Below are 20,118 nucleotides of genomic sequence, written 5' to 3'. Positions count from 1 at the left end.
CACTAATAAAAAAATTAAAAAAAAAAAAAAGAAAGATCATGAAATAAAATCATCAATAAAAAATCCTGTATTTCTGAAAAAAAAAAAGATTTTGAGGAATTAATCTGAGAATGATTAAGAATAAGGAAAAACTGTGTATGAGTAAAAGGCTGTGGGATCAGGAGAATTTTGTCTCAGCACTAACAAATCTTGGGACAGAGTTCATAATAACCGTACCTACCATTGCTCAGAGTGGTAAAGTTAACTGAGGAAATGCATTTAACCTACAATCTGGAGCATATGAAGTGTTCAGTAGTGGTTTCTATTGTTATTATCATTAAGTTTATACATGTATGTTTGCACTTACATATCCACAGCCATTTCAATAATTGTTTTGTTTTTCAGACTCTGTTCCTATCAGGTATATAGCAAAAATGCCTGCCTCTTGTCAACAATAAACATATAGCCTTGAAATTCACTTTATTTCCCTGTCTTTCAGGTTAAAGAAATAAACATGTATAAGAGAACTAGCAGAACAGCCCATAAGCAGACATTTAATCCCGAGCCCTTGAGAAAATGCTGGAAAGAATGTTTGGAGAAATCTTCCTTCTCCGCTAGAAAACTGGCTGCAGAGGAATTTAACAAAAAGAACTACTGGAAGAAGAGGGGGCTTGCCGTGGTCCCCATGAAATTTACAGTTGGGGTGCCCACAACCTTCTACAATCAGGTGAGGTAAAGACAGGTGTCTCTGGCAGAGAGACATGATTGTCTTGCAATCATGTGTGAGGAGGGATGGTCCCCTCCAGGGAGAACAAGAAACGGGGCACTTTCCTATAGTAGGAAACACAGTGGATTTAGGCAAGTGTTGGAAACCATGGGTATTGGAGCAGACCTGGGGCAACACAGTCCCAGGGATCTTAGAAACCATCAACAGAAAAACTCCAGCTCAGGGGGTTAGGCCTTGGACTGGGCCCCAAAAGTGAGTAAATAAGGATCCCTTCCATCTCTTTTATAATTTCTCAGTGACCATAGTCATCTGAAAGTGAGAGATTTCAAAAATCATAAGAATAGAGTTCTCTTATCCATACAGAACTTGGAATTCCTATATTGAGGCTCAGTGACTACTATCCCTCCTTTTTAATTTCATCTTAAACAGTTTTTCATAGAGTTCTTATTTCAGATTTTATTTTTTTTGGCTTCTATTCCCATCAGTCTCTGAAATATTCTCATAACCAAACCCATAGAAAGACAGGCACCCTTACTGGTGTGAATGAGTTTTGGCCAAGCTGGTCTTTTATTAAAACTACCTTTAATATACGCTCTTCCTCAGAGTCTACTAACAAGGTAGAAAGGCAAGTGAGAAGGAGGGAGGGAAGGTCAGGAGAGTTTGAAGCAGATGTTCAGTCTTTCCCCCAGGTAGCGTTTCTCAAGCCAGAATAACAGATCTCCTTTAAAGGAAAACAGAAGTATTCTTGCGGACTCTCAATAGTTGCTTGTTTTTTTAAATATTTTTAACTGTGTGTTAACCACAGAACAAAGAATAAGCTTCTTATAGCTCTTATGCCTTTATAAAACACAAATTTGGAAAATTAATAAAAATAGTAATGATAAATGCCAATAATGTTCAGAATAGTAACATTAACTAAATGTGGTAAATTATGTTGCTTTTCTAAATTAAATCCTCACTTACAAAATGATGATGGCTCCGCTGCCACTGCAGGAGGCGTTTTGTATCCCAAACATGGCCAATCATCCAAATCACCTGGGAGTTTTTAAAAAATGAGTATTTGAACTCCAAGTTCAACCTTCTACTGAATTGGAATTTCCATAATGGGGCCCACATCCCTCCCCAACCACGATTCTTAAGGTCAGCAGCATTTGGAAATTATTACAACATCCCGACTTTCTTCCAGCTCCTCTAGTATCCAGGGCAGGTTGTGCCTGGAAATTGACTTATCCAAGTTCCATTTGTTTTAAAATTAATCTTCATGTTTAGGGAGGAACAAACAATAGAGTTTTGTGCAGGTTGGGGCTTTGGAGAGACAACGGGCATGCCAACCACACAATGCCTCCAGTGGGCAGGACACGTGTGGGAGTGTGGCTGAGCCACACTTCATGTCTCTGCACTAGTGTTTGCAAGTCTGGGGCTTATCGACAGGGCTTGTTTGTAGCTGTCTGTAAAGGTTTTCCTCTCCAGTATAAACAATGAGAAGTTGGCTCACGGAAGCAAAACCATTCATCGGGTAACCTCAGCTAAACTCATGGCAACATTTGTCCACGTCAGTGTCCAAACTGGTTTTATAATTATTATCTCCAGGCTGCTGCTCTTGTCCACATCTATCTCGATGGCTCTGTCTTGGTGAGTCATGGTGGCTGTGAACTGGGACAAGGCCTTCACACCAAAATGATCCAGGTGAGATATGTATTCCTTTTCTCCATTGTGGAAGAGTATCGCTGGACCTCAACCTTGTCTGCATGTGTTGTCCTAAACTAGATGTCCCAGAGTGACTGTACTGCTGTGTAGCTACTACGAGAGAGGTATAAAAGAAAACACAAAAAGATTCTTTGGTTGGCCACAAAGAAAACAGCATATGCTTCACAGTGCCATTTAAAATCTTCTGAATTATATAATCAACATATAAAATCCCCAATGTTCCCTTAAATGTTGGTCAGTACAGGGTAGCTGTACAGTTTTATACTCAGTTCAAAAAAGAATTAAAAGGTTTTTAACTTGTGGGGAGGGAGAATTAAAGTCAATGAAATAAACAGTATTTTTCTTCTGCTCCTGGCAGGTGGCGAGCCGTGAACTGAACATCCCTGAGTCGTATATACACCTATCTGAGACCAACACGACCACGGTTTCCAATGCGACCTTCACAGCTGGTTCAATGGGGGCAGACATCAACGGGAAGGCCGTGCAGGTGACTTTTTTTCGTTTCTCAGTCACCCAGCTGACCGTGCTGGAGGGGACCTTGTCCCATCCCTTCTTTTATGGAACATGAAACTGAGGCCAAGAGGGGTCAAGCAGGTGGTTCTAGATCTCTCAGCTAATCCCTGGCAGAACTAAGACTCCAAGTGGTTCCAGCTCCCTCTGCGGGCTTCTCTCCTCCCCCTTGAATAAAGTCTACCTCTAACTGTTCTAATAACTCTAAGATCACTTAAAATCCATTTTGGGGGGGGTCTTGCCACCTGGCATGCAAGATCTTAGTTCAACTAGGGATTGAACCCATACACCCTGCAGTGGAAACGCAGAGTCCTAACCACTGGACCACCAGGAAAGTCCCCCACTGGGGTCTCTTTTATTAGCAGAAACTATATCATTGCAGTAATTCAAACATCCAATCCAAAATTCCAAAATATACTGCAAATTCCACTGTCTTTGCTACTTCCCAGCTTGGGCTTGCAGGCAGAAAGGGGCAGGCATGGCTTCTCTCCGTTTCTCTCCCTACCTTTTCTCCCCTGCTACCATCCTCCTCACCTACATTTCAGAGCCTTATAATGTCCAAGGAAGAGTGAGCGCAGAGATGAGAGGCAGAACAGGTCTTACTTGGCTGACATCAGTGTAATCTGACTGTGCTACGTCTGATTCCTCCCCTCGCGGGTGCCATCGTAAACTCCCTAGAGGGCCCCTTCCAGGCAGCTTTGACCTGGGCCGTGCCTCTCTATGGCTTTAGCCACTTGCGACCTGCCCCAGCCCTACCCTGAGGCCCAGGCCAGCTGCCTCTTTCTACTGAGGGACCTCCCCACTTTCAGGAAGCTCTGATACAGGAAAGTAAAAGTGAAAATCACTCAGTCGTGTCTGACTCTTTGTGACCCCATGGCCTATACAGTCCATGGAATTCTCCAGGCCAGAATACCGTAGTGGGTAGTCTTTCCCTTCTCCAGGGAACCTTCCCAACCCAGGGATCGAACCCAGGTCTCCCACATTGCAGACGGATTCTTTACCAGCTGAGCCACAAGGGAAACTCTGATACAGGGGGTCCTTTTAAATCTAGAGATTAGACATTAGCCAGAGCTGGCAGGCAGGGCAACAGAAATTATTTCATAACAGATACAGAGTCACCAAAAAATACATACTAGAATAAGATTGCTTTCAAAAATCAGTGGGTAAAGTACAGCTTACAACATGAAAACTTCATTTATTAATAGAACCATGTGGCTATTGCTGGGCTACCTTTGAGACAAAATAAAATCCTTCATCTGAAGTCTAAAAATGTAGGAGATGTCAAAACAAAGACTTCCCACGCACTGGCTTTCGCTGTCTGGTTTGGACAGAGCTGTCCAGCAGATCCAGAGAGAGCTACTTGGGAGGAAAGGAGAAGCAGTTTGTCCCCCAGTTGTCATCAGACCTCCTACAGCTCTGCAGTGGGCTTCCATGGTGGGTTGATTACGAAGAGCTTTCGAGGTTCACAGCTTCCCAGGGCTGTAGACTCTTTGTCAGCCAACCATCATGCCAGATTTTCAAAAGAACCACATGGAGCAGAAGCTGGGGCTTCATTGGCTGCAAAGGAGACAGTGGCTCTAGCCCTGGTGTAAATAGGCTGAGGAAGGTGAAGTTGATTTCAGAACCCCAGAATTCTTTTTTAAATCTCAAGTCATTTATATGGGAGTAAAGTATAGGAAATAGCTATAAAAAAGAAAAAATGCCTTGAAGAAAAGTCCTGAATAATTTCAAATTAAAAGCAGCAGTAAGAGGATGAGGTAAACCAATACACATTAGTACAGTTAGGCCTACAGGAGTAGAGATTGACTAAGTATTAAATACCACAAAGCATAGAAAGCAGCAAGCAGAGAAGATTGCTTTCATTTTGGTTTTGTCTTCTGAATTTTGTCTTAAAATGGAATGGTTACATACAGAGAATTCCATTAATTAGAAAAAAAAAATGTCACCCAGGGCGGCATCCACAGCGCAGACATCACCCAGAACACGTGTACCTCTGGGGACTGTTGGTGAATAGGAGGATGGCGCCTCCCAGAGAAGCCCCTCCAGGGCCCCAGCCCTCCACCTGCAGACTTGATTCAGAAGCAGACTCCGGCCTGCAGAGACCCCAGCTCTGGGGAATGCATATCAAGGTCTTGGAGTAACTCTGAAGCACCTCTCCCTGGGCTCAGCATGGGGAACGCTCTGCCTGCCCCTTCTCCCTGAAGAGATGGAGACCCCAGCGCACCAACATCCTTCTCCTTGTGACACCCTCTCCCTCATTACAAGTTTCTAGTCTCCTGGCTTCAGCCCCCTGATCCCACGGAGGCAGGTGCGGGAGGGTGTGTGCAGCCACCCTCTCTCTGCATTTCCTGCGTAGGAGGTAGAGCACTGCTGCGGTCCTTTAATGGACCGGAACTGGTGGTCCGGAGTCGACGATAAGAAAGCAAAAGAGAGAAAGAGGCTAGTATTTCCTGGGTGATGCAGAGGACCAGTAAAGACCTAGGACAGGGCTTGTACCACTCACAGAGGCACAGGGCGTCCTCTCAGAGAAGTCTTGAAAGCCTGAGAAGGAAAGTGAGCTCAGCAGGTTTTTATGCTCCAGAGAATTAGCCAGAGAGAGAGAAAGAGAAAGAAAGACATGGGGACCCAAGTCTCTAGTGAAACAAGGGTATTTTATTAGCAGAAATGCAGGCTTATATATCTTTAGTAAAATGATTACTCAGCCATTACAAAGGATGAAATCCCATCAATTGCAACAAAAGGGATAGTCTAAAACATACAACGTCACTGGCGCTGAAAAGAGTCATTGAAGGGAGCTACTAAAAAGAATCCAAGCAGGTACCCTTTCCCACGATCTCAATCCTGAGAACTGTGTGCAGCTCTACTCGTTCCCGGAATAGGAACTGATAAGGAACAGAGAATCTTTGAGAAATGGCACACAAATGAAGAAAAGTACAACATACTGGATTCCTTAAAGTTGAACATCCCCTGACAATTCCCCCTTTTTTATTTTTTCATAATTGGGGGTGACTGTAGATACTTTAGTGGAAAAGGTCCTGACCAAAGGAGTTTGTTTAGCTTGAATAATTTTAGTTGAAAGGCATTGATATAATATGCATATAACCACTAGGGCAATTATTAGCATTATAATTTTAGATCTAATACTATGTATAATGTTTTGTAACCATCTTCGAGGGTCTAGCCCAGATAATTGATCAGCTAAGTTGTTTAGCTAAAGTTTTCAAATTAGTGGAAGAGGGTAGACTTTTAGAAAAGGCTTCAAACATTTCTTTTTGTAATAATTGTACATTCAGAGAGGCATTATCATGTATGTTTTGTAAATGAAATTTGATCTGTTTCCAGTTGTAGGCACTATGATTGAATTGAACAGGAGTAACACAAAATCAAGTAGGCCTCCAATCACATTTTAGTATCACTTGTTTTTGTAAATCTATTAATTGATCTCTGACCCACTTGATGGCTGTTTTTAGTTCCTGTATTTCATCTTGAATTTTCTCATCTATCTGAGCCTGAGTGGCCCACATACTATGAGCATCTTTAGTCCAATTTTGGATAAAATTATGTGTTTGAGTTGAAGCTTGTAAAGCAATGCCGGCAACGGCAGCAGTGGTGCAAATAGCTATTAATCCCAAAATGCCAAGAATCAGCCATCCAATGAATTGTTTAGATCGTCAAAGTAATTTAGTAAGTAACTGGGAAGTGAGCCCAGCCATGGGGCGCTCTTCCCAGGGCCGTTGGAGATTTACTGGTAACCACAAATTACATAGATATCAAAGAATCAAAAGGGATTTATTTTTTAAGGAAAGAAGAGTTAAGACAGGTATATAATTTGCAATTTATACAAGTTACAGAACGTAAAATTTTATTGAATTGTAAGTTTCCTATAGCTATAACAAAAGGAAGGGGAACACAAGCTTGTTTGAAATATGATTGATTATAGTGAAAGAAATAATTACTATGACTACAACTGGTCCTGTGAAATGTCCGGTCCAAGTCCCAAGTTCTTTGGTGTTTGCAGCAAGTTTTTAGATGTCTCATTGTTCAGGCCCAATCTGTTTATCGAGGACAATTCAAGGACGAGGGGGTGCCATTCCACCATCAAGTCAGTCAAGAAGTCTTTTGTCATGGTAATACTCCATCATAGTATTAGTAACTTACCAGGTTACTTGAGTAGCATAGTCACACACAGTACTGTCAATATCATCTGAGCAGTTAGATAACCACATACCATGGGGTCCCCAATTGACAATGGTGTACTCAGCCACAAACATCAATTTTCCTGACTTGGCTTGACATTTGTCCCAACGAACAGGAGTATATTTAAAGTTCTTATAAGTAAATCCTTCATATAATGTTTTTTGTCCTTTCCCTAGAGTTTCAGTTATATTGACATGGTTTTCAGAAAAATAAAGGGCAGTAGATAATCCAAGCAATGTCCAAAAGTCCTCTTTTGGAGGCAAGACGAAAGCCCGTTTGTCAGCTAACGTTAATGCATAATTTTGCTGGGCCCATGCACAGAGGAAGGACTTCATGACCTAGAGAAATATTAATTAGTCTTCCCTCCTCCTCAGGGTGTGACGGCCCTTTCATACTCCAGGGAGAGGGCATATGTATGGAATCATTGGTTGATACAATCGGTCTCTTTTTTGTCCATTCTACAACCTGTAATAAAGGGGGGTTGGGTATGTAAGCCCAGTGAGTATGATTAGTTAGTTCAGCTTGAGTGGGGGAAGTGAAAGCAAGCAAAGCAAGCATAGCAACAAAAATATTTTCAGGATTCCAAGGCATTTCCTGTTGAGAAATCAGATTTTCAGTTTGATTAGTAAGGGTTTTTATTTGTCTCCAAGAGGGGAGATCATAAGGTTGATGCCGCCAAGCGTGGTGCTTTCTGGAGATCTTTAGAGGCATCATGGCTCATATTGGAATTTCTTCCTCCTGGGATGTTTACTGTTTCACCTCTAGTTTGAATGCCGGGGGACCCCCTTAGGTCGAATCTTCCAAAGAGGAAGCCATGTGAGTTCATTGGATCTATCTGGAGAAATACAAGCATACTCCTTTCCCTGTAAGATTAGTTTCCCAGATTTTCATTGATTAGTTAACCCATCTTGGTACCAAATGGGCAGAGGAAGAGAAGTGTCCTTCAGTTCCTCAAAATGTTTTTCTGCTCTTGCCAAGATATCTCCCTGCGGTAAGTTTTAAAAATTTAAAACAAATAAAACTGTATTAACAATAGTCATAGATTTAGAGAATATCTTATGTTGAAATCTAGTAAAGTCTGCTTTAGATAAGGAAGACAGAAGTGTTCCTGTGTATGCCCCTTTTTAAATTTTTTTATTTGTAGTTTTAATGTGTGATGTGTCTGTTTGATATGTCTTGTGTCTGTGGATATAAGGAATACCTGTAATATGTTTAATAGAAAATGTTTGTAAAAATTGTTTGAAACAACTTGAAGTATAGGTAGGGCCATTGTCTGTTTTTATAGAACTAGGAGTTTTCATTATAGCAAAACAGTTATAACATGTTTTGTAGCTTCACTGCAAAGAGGTGTGGCCCAGATAAAATAAGAATTTGTGTCGATACAGACGTGTAGGAAAGAAGGAGGAGAAAGTTTAGGGCAATGAATTACATCTACCTGTCATAGTTTATTAGGTTGTAATCTCTGAGGATTAATATCTTGTGTAATGGGTCGAAGATGTAGAGACCTACAAGTAGAGCAATTATTAATAATTTTTTTAGCCTGGCGGTATGGGGGTTTTTTTATAGCTGGAGTAGAGAGCCAACATTGTGCAACAGAGCACGTTGTTTCTCTGGAGTAGCAAAGGAAATGAGTTTATCAGCCTGTTTATTACCATGAGTCATAGGACCGGGAAGACAGGAATGTGTTCGAATATGTGTAATATAAATGGGAGAAGTGTGGTTTTTAATAATGGATTGTAGTTTGAGAAAAAGTTGTTGAATTCCATCTATTATTTATGGTGGAGGTTTTTATATTTTTTAATACAAAAACTGAGTATAGGAATCAGAAACTATATTAATGGGGTAGGGATGTAGGCAAATAACTTGAATAAGGGCATATAATTTGTTTTGTTGAGCAGAATGGAATTTAGTGTAAAAGACTTTATATTTTTTGAGAGACTAGAATGAGGCTTTGGCGTTTCTAGTCCCATCTATATAGAAAACTTCAGCTTGAGGTATAGGCTGTGGGCTGATGATGTGGGAAATAATAAATTTAGTATTTTTGAAGAAATTTCATAGCTTGTTAGTGGGATAATGAAATGAAATTTTTTCAAAATATTTTAGAAAAGCTATTTGGAAATCAGTAGAAGTGTGTAATGTATTTTTGAACTGAGATTTTTTTAATAGGTATTACAATTTTATGGGGATCGGAGCCAATTAGAGTTTTAGTCTTATTTCTTTTATTGATAATGATTAGAGCAATTAAATCAAGGTAGGGTGTAAGTGACTTTATTTTTCTAAAATGGGTATAGATTCATTTTATTGGGTGTTCTTGTTGGGCAAGAGGTCTTGTGGGAGAATGAAGAGAGGGGAGTACAAATAATTTTAAAGGTAAATCTAGTCTAACGTGGGTAAGAAAATGTTTCTGTAGTTTATTTTGTACTAAATAGAGTTTCTTTCATTTCTCTTGAGAAAGTGATCAAGGGCTATTTAGATTAGGATCTCTTTTCAAAGTATTAAATAGATTAGTTAGTTGACAATTAGCAATGTCCAAAGAGGGGCTAATTCCACTTATATCACCTAAAAGTTTTTGAAAATCATTTAAGGTGGATAATTTATCAGTACGAATCTGTGTTAGTTGGGGAGTAATACGTTGCCTATTAACAACAAATCTTAAGTAATGGTAAGGCATAGAGGTTTGAATTTTTTTAGGGGTAATGATTAACCCCAAGTTGTAAGCATTGTTGAGCTATATCAAACGTGTTGAGTTTTTAAAATAGATGGAGCCGAAAGCAATATATCATCCATATAATGAATAATAAGAAAGTCAGGAAACTGTTTTTTCATAGGCTCAAGGGCTTTAGCTACGTAGTACTGACACATGGTGGGAGAATTTATCATTTTTTGAGGTAGGGTCCATTGATATCGTTTATGAGGCCTGATGTGATTAGGAAAAGGGAAGGAGAAAGCGAATCTCTCTCAGTCTAAAGGGTGTAGAGGTATATTAAAATAGCAATCTTGTAAATCAATAATAATAATGTGTCAATCTTGAGGAATAGTGGTAGGTGATGGGATCTCTGGTTGTAATGTACCCATAGGTTTCATAGATGCATTAACTTTGTTAAGGTCTGTTAAGAGACGCCATTTGTGAGATTTTTTTTTATAACAAAAATAGGAGAGTTCCAAGGAGAGCAAGATTTTTCAATATGTTTTCATTCTAATTGTGTATCTATAAGTTTTTTAGCAGCCTGTAATTTTTTTTAAAAGGGGCCACAGCTCTGTCTCAATAGGCTCGTCATTTTTTTTTAAGTTATTTTAATAATTATTTTGTTTGTTATATGAGCAGTGGCCCCTAGGGAAAATGTGGAATGTATATCTGAGTTTGTCATTGTATAAGTAAATCTCTTTTTATTAGATTAAGGGGTGTATCTATCACATAAGGTCTTAACGTTGTAGGTTGGCCTTTTGGCCCCTCATATGGATAAATTTGAGTACTCTGATAAACCTCTTGTACTTTGGTTTGAGAAATTTTTGCAATTTGGCAAGAGATTTTTTGTATAGGCCAGGATTTGGGCCATAAATATTTGGATATAATAGTATTATCAGATCCAGTGTCGAGGAGGCCAGAAAATCTTTTACCATTAACTTTGATATTTATATTTGGTCAGGCATATTCAGATATCAATGATGTCCATAAGGATTGTTTTTGATCTATACTGTCAAATCCACCTGTCCATACAGCATTAGAGAAGTTAATAGAAATGTAAGGTAAAAGAAGTAAGTGAGCAATTTTGTCCTCCTTTGTGAATTGCCATAGAATCTGAGATGACATCATAATTTGAATTTTTTCTTTATAATCTGAATCAATTACTCCAGGGTGAACAGTAATTTTTTTTAGAAGTCAAACTAGATTGGCCAAGTAAAAGACTGAAAATTTGTGGGAGCAGGGGACCAAAAATTCCAGTAGGTATTCTAGAAGGGACTGAGGGTAAAGGAGAAAATCATATAGGGCTGGTATATCAATGGCAGCACTGCTGGATGTTAAGGGTTTGAGGGAAAAGATGGAATTCATCCCTGGCTTTTGTTGAAAGGGACCTGGGGGGTCCCCTGCTTGGAGTTTTCCGGAATAGGTTTTTCTTCAATACCAAATTTAGATTTACAATCTTTGGCCCAAAGTATTTCTCTACAGCAGTGAAGACAGATTTTTGAAGGTTTTTTATTAGCCTTCTTAGGGCAGTCTCTTTTTAAACGGTTTTTATCCCCACATGTAAAGCATCTTTTATTTTTCCTTTTAAAGCAAGCAGCCATTGTTTCCACTAGCATTTGCATCTTTTGAGTTTTTGATCTTAGATTGTGACAAGCCTTCAAATAATCAGTAATAGTCTCAGTCTCATGAATTGGAGCTATAGCTTTTTGACATTTCTGATTTGCATTTTCATAAGCAAGTAATTTTCCAAGCTGTTTTTTGGCTTCTTTTCCAATTACAGTATGGGAAATAGTAGTTTTTAATCTAGCTAAAAAATCAGTATAATTTTTATTAGGTCCTTGTAATATTTTAGTGTAGCTACCTGTAGGCTCTCCTTGAGGAGTAATTTGATCTCAAACTTCAAGAGCCACTGTTTTTAATTGTTCATGTAACAATGGAGGGCATTGTATTTGAGCTTCTATGGCATCAAATTGTCTGGTGTCAGTTAACATTTCAAAAATAATTTGGTTTTGGGAAGCGCCAGTTCGAGCATTTTTGTTAGCATGATCTCTGGCTACATCATGAAACCACATTGTCCATTGAAGATATTTTCCTGGTTTAAGGAGAGCTTTTATTAAAATTTGCCAATCATAGGGAATAAAATTCTCAACAGAAGATGTCATAGCATTTAGAAGCTCTTTAGTAAAAGGCAAATGTGGACCATACATAATTACAGCCTTTTTCATTTGTTGCATGTGAAAGAAGTTAATACCTTCATATAGAGATATTATGTGTCCTTGAGCATCAGGATTTCTTAAAATTGGAAAGGCAGAAAAACTATTAGCTTCAGAGACTTGTGATTGCAAAGCCAGCAATTCAGAGAGCCTCTGTCACGAAGGAGAGCAAGCAAATGCTGATTTTTTGCAAATACGAATCTGTGCTAAGGACTTATTATTATCTAAAAAAGTATTGCCAGTTTTGCTGTCAAAAGGTATCTCAGGAGAGTCGTCATCAGAATCATTAGGTTTTAGCAAAGGAGAGACTTTTGGAGTCGCACCTGTTGGCAGAGGAGGAGCATTTGGAGCAGCTGGCATAGGATTAGTAGGAAAATTCTGAAATAGTTTATGTTGTTTTAATTGGGCCTTTTGTAAAAGTTTTATCATCTAATTCATATTCATGTAATAAGTGTTCTGTCTGTTGTCAAATATCAGGAGGGCTAGAATTACCTCGGAATGGCAGAACTACAGCTTTAATGAGAGCCCACGGGGGCCAGAAATCAACTGGAATATTTTTTCCCCATCTGGTGGCTCATTCAACATTTTCTTTGACCTGGTGCCAAATTTCTAAATCAAAACTGCCTTCATCATGGAACCAAGGATTACATTCAACCACTGTTTGAAGGCAAGCCTCTATTAGTTGGTGCAAAACCGAAAGTCCCTGAACTTTAAACAAATGGTGAAGTAAAGTAGAGAAATAATGGGGCTTTTCAGCCGTTTGACCCATGTCTTAGTACTTACCGACCTCAATAGGTCCCGAGTCACTCCGTCCAAAATGCCACATATAACAGGTCCCTGTTCGGGCGCCACTTGTTGTGGTCCTTTAATGGACCAGAACCTGGTGGTCTGGAGTCGATGATAAGAAAGCAAAAGAGAGAAAGAGGCTAGTATTTCTTGGGTTATGCAGAGAACCAATAAAGCCCGAGGATAGGGCTTCTACCACTCACGGAGGCACAGGGCGTCCCCTAGAAGAGGTGTTGAAAGCCCGGGCAGGAAAGTGAGCTCGCCAGGTTTTTACACTCCAGAGAATTAGCCAGAGAGCAAGAAAGAGAAAAAAAGACATGGGGACCCAAGTCTCCAGTGAAACACGGGTATTTTATTAGCAGAAATGCAGGCTTATATATCTTTAGTAAAATGATTACTCAGCCATTACAAAGGATGAAATCCCATCAATTACAACAAAATAGTCTAATACATACAAGGTCGCTGATGCTGAAAAAAGTCATTAGAGAGCTACTAAAAAAAATCCAAACAGGTACCCTTTCCCATGATCTCAGTCCTGAAAACTGTGTGCAGTTCTACTCGTTCCTGGAATAAAAACTGATAAGAAACAGAAAGTCCTTGAGAAATGACAGACACACACACAAAAAGTACATCATATTGGATTCCTTAAAGTTGAACATCCCCTGACAGAGCACCTTGATTTGGAATGAGGGGCTGTTTGTCAGTTACCGGTCTCATTCTTATGGGTCCTTAGCCTAAAATGAGTTATCAAAGCCTTTTAACATCCTGTCAGTAAGCAACAAGTTATTAAATAATAATAAAGAAAGAAAAAAGAGGTGCAATGTCATGTGTCATGAATCAAAGGAAGTTATGAAAAGAGCAAGTGGATGTGTTGAGGGTGCCATCTTAGGCAGCAGGGAAATCAGGCAGGTGCTAACCCTGAGCCTGGTACCTGAACAGCCAGGAGGGAAGCAGAGTAGAAGGCAGGCAGGAGAGGTGAGACAGAGAACTGAGGGCTGAGGCAGGCTGTACGTGCTCACTGTCAAAGCTGGATATGGCTATACGGAGAATATTGTATGACCCTCCTTACTTTGGCATATTTAAAATTTTTCTATCATGCCAAGGAAGCCAGAAACATTAATATCTGGCATTTGGAGCTTCAGAAGGAGGAGGTGACCTTATTGGAGAACATAAAGTGTGAGAATTCTACTTAGGAAGAAAAGGCATTCAGGAGGTTATGAAAGAAGGACAAAATTCTCTGCAACATCTCACTTTCTTAAGGGAAAGCTTACCTCAGGAGCCCCTCGCACTGTTGGGTGTAAAGCTTTGACACAGGAGCATGTGGTCAGGGTGCCAGTGAGGGGAAGAACAGCTGAGCTGCAGACAGGCGGGAAGTCTGTGACTCAGGTTTGTCTTGAACGTGGCATACCAATGAAGGTATCCATTGGTAATGAGGTCAGTATTGAAAACTGAATGAGACGGCAAAGGCAGATTTATGAAAACAGGGCTCTCCCTGATGCATGAGAAGCCAGAGTCCATTCCCCAAAGACGAGATGACAGAACAGAAGGAATAAAACCAAGAGAGGGTGTGAGGGGGGCTCTGAGGCTGAGAGGAGTAACTAAGGGCAGACAAGTAAATAGATTTGCATTTGAGTTGAGTGGAAGCCAAGTTGAGGCCCACCAACACCTGGGGATCAGTAGGGGTAATCTTAAGGGTCTGAGATTTCACCTCAATAATTTTTACTTTCATTTCCATTAAAATCTTTGAAAAATTAAAGCAAGCATGTTTTGCACCATCAGAATATCACTTTATAAGTGGAGTATTGCCATGAGATCTCTTTGTCCACATTTGGGACCAAAAGTATACTTTGTGTCAGGGTAACAATAGCAGAGATGGACTTGATACATGAATGATGTTTCCTTGCCCAGTGAATAGCGAATGATGGCAAAGTATGAAGTGCAAAATAAAAGTCCATAGCAATTTAAATAAGAGAGAAAATTGATCCGTCAATTGGCACACACTAGGCACATGAACTCCGAAGTATGTATGCCTCAGCACTCCAGACCTTTCTTCATTCCAAGCAGCAGTTTAGCTCCAGAAAACAACATCAGCAACCCACTGAATTAATGTTATGCTGAATTTTATTGGTCTTTAGATTGGTTTGTATGCTTTGTCATTTTATTTTTGCTTTAAAGTTATCAAAGAGCTATAACTATAAAGAGACTCTATCAAACTTTATGTTAACACATATTTAAACAAGATGATAAAAATAATTTTCAGTCAACACCTCAGGAGCCACAGGGATGTCTGTCTCCCTCAGAGGGTTTCCATTCGTGACTCACGTTTAAGAAGCCCTGCCCAGAGGACTAGGAGGCAGGTTCACAAAACTGATCATCTACATTTGAATTGATTTAAGTATTCTGCTGTTCCCTGAGGCCTTCATTTCTGATATTTCAAATATTTCTTTTTAGAATGCCTGCCAAATTCTTAAGGCCCGTCTTCAGCCAGTCATCAAGAAAAAGCCTAAGGGAACATGGGAGGAGTGGGTGAGTGTTCTCTTTATCACCCTTGCCCGGAAAAGGGCAAATACACCCAGGTGGGTGAAATCCTGCGTGCACAGACCAATTGGTGGTGCCCTTTCAAGAACAAAACATTTCTTAACATTACTTCTGCTTTTCCAAAAGAGTAAGAGAGATGTCTGTGTTCACTGCAATGTGACTTTATTTCAGAGCCCAGTATCTCACAGAGCACAATGACAGCATAAGTAATAAGTGTTAGTCACTCAGTTGTGTCTAACTCTTTGTAACCCCGTGGACTGTAGCCCACCAGGTTCCTCTGTCCATGGAATTCTCTAGGCCAGAATACTGAAGTGAGTTGCCATTTCCTTCCCCAAGGGATCTTCCCTACCCAGATATTAAACCCATGTTTCCTGCCTTGCAGTCAGATTCTTTACCATCTGAGCCACCAAGGAAGCCCTGATGACAGCATAAGGTCTAAACTGAAACACACCCAGTTTGCTGCCCTTCCCTGTCACTGCCCAGGCCCCCTGGGCCTGTCCCCAGGGGCCTCAAGGCCTTGGTTTTCTCACCAGAGCAACAGAGATAATAGCATCCTAATATCAAAAGATTACTCTATTTTAATAACTTTATAATAATTATTTAATTACTATAATTATACTAAATACAATAAGCTACATTCAATTAATATAATGATTAATTAATTTGTTTTTATTATTATAGCCATTAGTAGTAGTATTCCCAGCACTACCCAGTTTATTCCAGCAGGGAAGCTGACATAATACACTGAGACAGCCATTCAAATTACTTGGTAAAAAGTCAGGGAAAGAATACATACATGCATATACACATATACGTATATGTGTGTTAAATATAGATATACATACCTGTGTGAATACCTAATGTACACAAGTGCATGAATGTGGCTTAGCCCGTTTTCTAATTTAAAAAGCCAAAAAGGGTGAAAAAATAATAAACTTCACACTACAACCTCAAAAAATAGAGAGTCCCAGAGTACAGCCAGCAGCTGCCTTTAAGCACCTCCCTTGGAAAGCCTGACTTGTGGCTTGTATGGGCATGAGTCTCACTCCAGAGGAACACAGACACAGAGGTCAGTGCAAACTAGAGGATGCAAGCCCCTCATGGAAGGCCTTTCTCACTGCTTTCCCCAAACTTTTATTCTTTGTAACCAATCATGTCTTCCAGATTTCAGAAGCCTACGAAGAATCCATCAGTCTCTCCGCTACTGGATATTTCAAGTAAAGGACATTCTTGTTTTGGCTTAGATTACACTTAGGCAAGGATGGTGTGCACTCAGCTATCTGACCAGGTGCCCTGAGAGCCCTGGAGCTCTTCTGGGCCCCTTGTCAACCCTCAGCCCTGGGTCATGGGGTGCAAAGGGAGGAGGGGGAGGGCCAAGGACTCCCAGGGGCTGCCAAGCTATTAACCAACCAGAAGGGACACCATAGCTCCCTACGTACCGCTCTGACCATCCCAGCAACTGTGCACTGCAGGGCAGGGGTGGGACACCAGTGGACCTTCTTCCCACATCTGCAGTGGTTCTCTTGCAACTCTGATCACTACCATCCCGCTCTCAGGAAATGGGGAGAGAGGCATCAGCCACGGGGTGGGTGCTCTCTTCATCTCCAGGACCCAGAGCTCAGGGGGCGTTCAGTCCACTAGTGGGAAAATGCCTTTTCTTTTCATTCCTGGCTTCTCTTCTCAGAGGCTACCAGGCAAATATGGACTGGAAGAAGGGGGAAGGTGACGCTTTCCCATATTTTGTTTATGGAGCATCCTGTTCCGAGGTTGAAGTCGACTGTCTCACAGGGGCTCATAAGGTAAAGAGCGACATTAGTGTTTACCATCTTCACAAACATTGTTTTCTGTGCTGTAAAGATTCTCCCAGTGGGAGAACCAGGGACAGATATATAATTTGAGTCCAGATCTGTTTTAAGTAAACAGTATTTCCAATTGTGCATTTTCTCTCATGTGTTTTCAGCTCCTTAGGACTGACATCTTCATGGATGCTGCTTTCAGCATAAACCCAGCTGTGGACATTGGACAGGTGTGTGATACCAGAACCGCTGCCACAGGGGGTTTTGGTCAGTTCCCTTTAGAAAATTCTTTCCCAGAGTCCTCTAAATGTTGTTTATGCCTGATACAAGTATTCTACAATATATATTATATACTGCACACACAAATAGATAAGATATTTGAAGAATATTCAAGAAAAAGTTGTCTTTTCTTCAGTGGTTGCCTTTATGGCAGGAATATGTATGATTTCTAATTTAGCTTTCTAATTTAGCCTCAGTTTTGTTCAGTTCAGTTGCTCAGTTGTGTCTGACTCTTTGTGACCCCATGGACTGCAGCACACCAGGCTTCCCTGTCGATCACCAACTCCCAGAGCTTGTTCAAACTCATGTCCATCAAGTTGGTGATGCCATCCAACCATCTCATCCTCTGTCATCCCCTTCTCCTCCTGTCTTCAATCTTTCCCAGCATCAGGGTCTTTTCAAATGAGCCAGTTTTTCACATCAGGAGGCCAGTGTATTAGAGGTTCCACTTCAGCATCAGTCCTTCCAATGAATATTCAGGACTGATTTCCTTTAGGACAGACTGGCTTGATTTCTTTGCAGTCCAAGGGACTCTCAAGAATCTTCTCCAACACCACAGTTCAAAAGCATCAATTCTTCAGCACTCAGCTTTCTTTATGGTCCAACTCTCACATCCATACATGACTACTAGAAAAACCGTAGCTTTGACTATATGGACCTTTGTTAGCAAAGTAGTATCTCTGCTTTTTAATATGCTGTCTAGGTTGGTTGTAGCTTTTCTTCCAAGGAGAAAGTATCTTTTAATTTCATGGCTGCAGTCACCATCTGCAGTGATTTTGGAGCCCAAGAAAACAGAGTCTGTCACTGTTTCCATTGTTTCCATGAAGTGTTGGGACAAGCTGCCACAATCTTTTTTTTGAATGTTGAGTTTTAAGCCAGCTTTTTCACTCTCCTCTTTCACCTTCATCAAGAGGCTCTTTAGTTCCTCTTCACCTTCTGTCCTAAAGGTGGTGTCATCTGCATATCTGAGGTTATTGATATTTCTCCTAGCAATCTTGATTCCAGCTTTTGCTTCCTCCAGCCCAGTATTTCTCATGATGTACTCTGCATATAAGTTAAATAAGCAAGGTACAGTATACAGCCTTAACATACTTCTTTCCCAATTTGGAACCAGTCCATTTTCCCATGTCCAATTTTAACTGTTGCTTCTTGATCTGCATACATATTTCTCAAGGCAAGGAAGGTGGTGTGGTATTTCCATCTCTTGAAGAACTTTCCAGAGTTTATTGTGATCCACACAATCCAAGGGTTTAGCATAGTCAATGAAGCAGAAGGAAATGTTTTCCCAGAATTCTCTTGCTTTTTTGATGATCCAACAGATGTTGGCAATTTGATCTCTGGTTTATTTGCCTTTTCTAAATCCAGCTTGAACATCTAGAAGTTTTCAGTTCATGTACTATTGCAGCCTAGCTTGGAGAATTTTGAGCATTACTTTGCTAGCATGTGAGATGAGTGCAATTGTGTGGTAGTTTAAACATTCTTTGACATTGCCTTTCTTTGGAATTGGGATGAATACTGACCTTTTCCAGTCCTGTGGCCACTGCTGAGTTTTCCAAATTTGTTGGCATATTGAGTGCAGCACTTTCACAGCATCATCTTTCAGGATTTGAAACAGCTCAGCTGGAATTCCATTACCTCCACTAGCTTTGTTTGTAGTGATGCTTCCTAAGGCCCACTTGACTTTGCACTCCAGGATGTCTGGTTCTAGGTGAATGATCACACCATTATGGTTATCTGGGTCATTAAGACCTTTTTTGTATAGTTCTTCTATATATTCTTACCACCTCTTCTTAATACCTTCTGCTTCTGTTAGGTCCATACTGTTTCTGTCCTTAATTGTGCCCATCTTTGCATGAAATGTTCGCTTGGTAACTCTAATTTTCTTGAAGAGATCTCTGCTGCTGCTGCTGCTGCTGCTAAGTCGCTTTGGTCATGTCCAACTCTATGTGACCCCATGGACAGTAGCCCACCAGGCTCCTCTGCCCACAGAATTCTCCAGGCAAGAATACTGGAGTGGGTTGCCATTTCCTTCTCCCTGAAGAGATCTCTAGTCTTTCCCATTCTGTTATTTTCCTCTATTTCTTTGTATTGATCACTTGAGAAGACTTTCTTATCTCTCCTTGCTATTCTTTGGAAGTCTGCATTTAGATCTTTCCTTTTCTCCTTTGCCTTTAGCTTCTCTTCTTTTCTCAGCTATTTCTAAGGCCTCCTCAGACAACCATTTTGCCTTTGCATTTCTTTTTCTTGGGGATAGTTTTGATCACCGTCTCCTGTACAATGTTATGAACCTCTGTCTGTAGTTCTTCAGGCACTCTATCATATCTAATCCCTTGAATCTATTTGTCCCTTCCACTGTATAATCGCAAGGGATTGGATTCAGGTCACACCTGAATGGTCTAGGGGTTTTCCCTACTTTCTTCAATTTAAGTCTGAATTTTGCAATAAAGAGTTCATGATCTGAGCCACAGTCCTCAGTGGACATTAATATGTTCATAGTTAGGGAACACTATATAAATTCCTAATAGAAAGTTATAACAGTATTCATATTAACATTGGTTTTAAGTAGACCACAATGTAGCAAAATATAAGGGAAAAAGAAATGCTAAAAGTTTTTCCCCTCTTGCTGAATTTCTGATTTTTATCTCACAAATAAAATGAACATGTCCAAAGGCTTTTTAAATTTAGAGTTAAAACCTTTCC

General features: G+C 40.3%; 1 protein-coding gene across 2 annotated transcripts in view; it reads left to right on the top strand.

Moving 5' to 3' along the window:
• The window catches only part of LOC122426516 (aldehyde oxidase 4), an 82,405-nt gene that overhangs the window by 53,919 nt on the left and 8,368 nt on the right, over window positions 1-20,118 (top strand). For both annotated transcript variants that reach the window (XM_043445508.1, XM_043445509.1), the window contains 7 exons: window positions 479-706; window positions 2,297-2,392; window positions 2,772-2,900; window positions 15,257-15,331; window positions 16,508-16,560; window positions 17,028-17,142; window positions 17,304-17,369. In XM_043445508.1, coding sequence (XP_043301443.1) covers window positions 479-706; window positions 2,297-2,392; window positions 2,772-2,900; window positions 15,257-15,331; window positions 16,508-16,560; window positions 17,028-17,142; window positions 17,304-17,369 — 762 coding nt within the window. The remainder of the gene's footprint in view (window positions 1-478; window positions 707-2,296; window positions 2,393-2,771; window positions 2,901-15,256; window positions 15,332-16,507; window positions 16,561-17,027; window positions 17,143-17,303; window positions 17,370-20,118) is intronic.

This window comes from Cervus canadensis, chromosome 24 (genome assembly GCF_019320065.1).
Source record: "Cervus canadensis isolate Bull #8, Minnesota chromosome 24, ASM1932006v1, whole genome shotgun sequence".
Lineage (NCBI taxonomy): Eukaryota > Metazoa > Chordata > Mammalia > Artiodactyla > Cervidae > Cervus > Cervus canadensis.
This window is presented reverse-complemented; position numbering and strand designations above follow the sequence as displayed.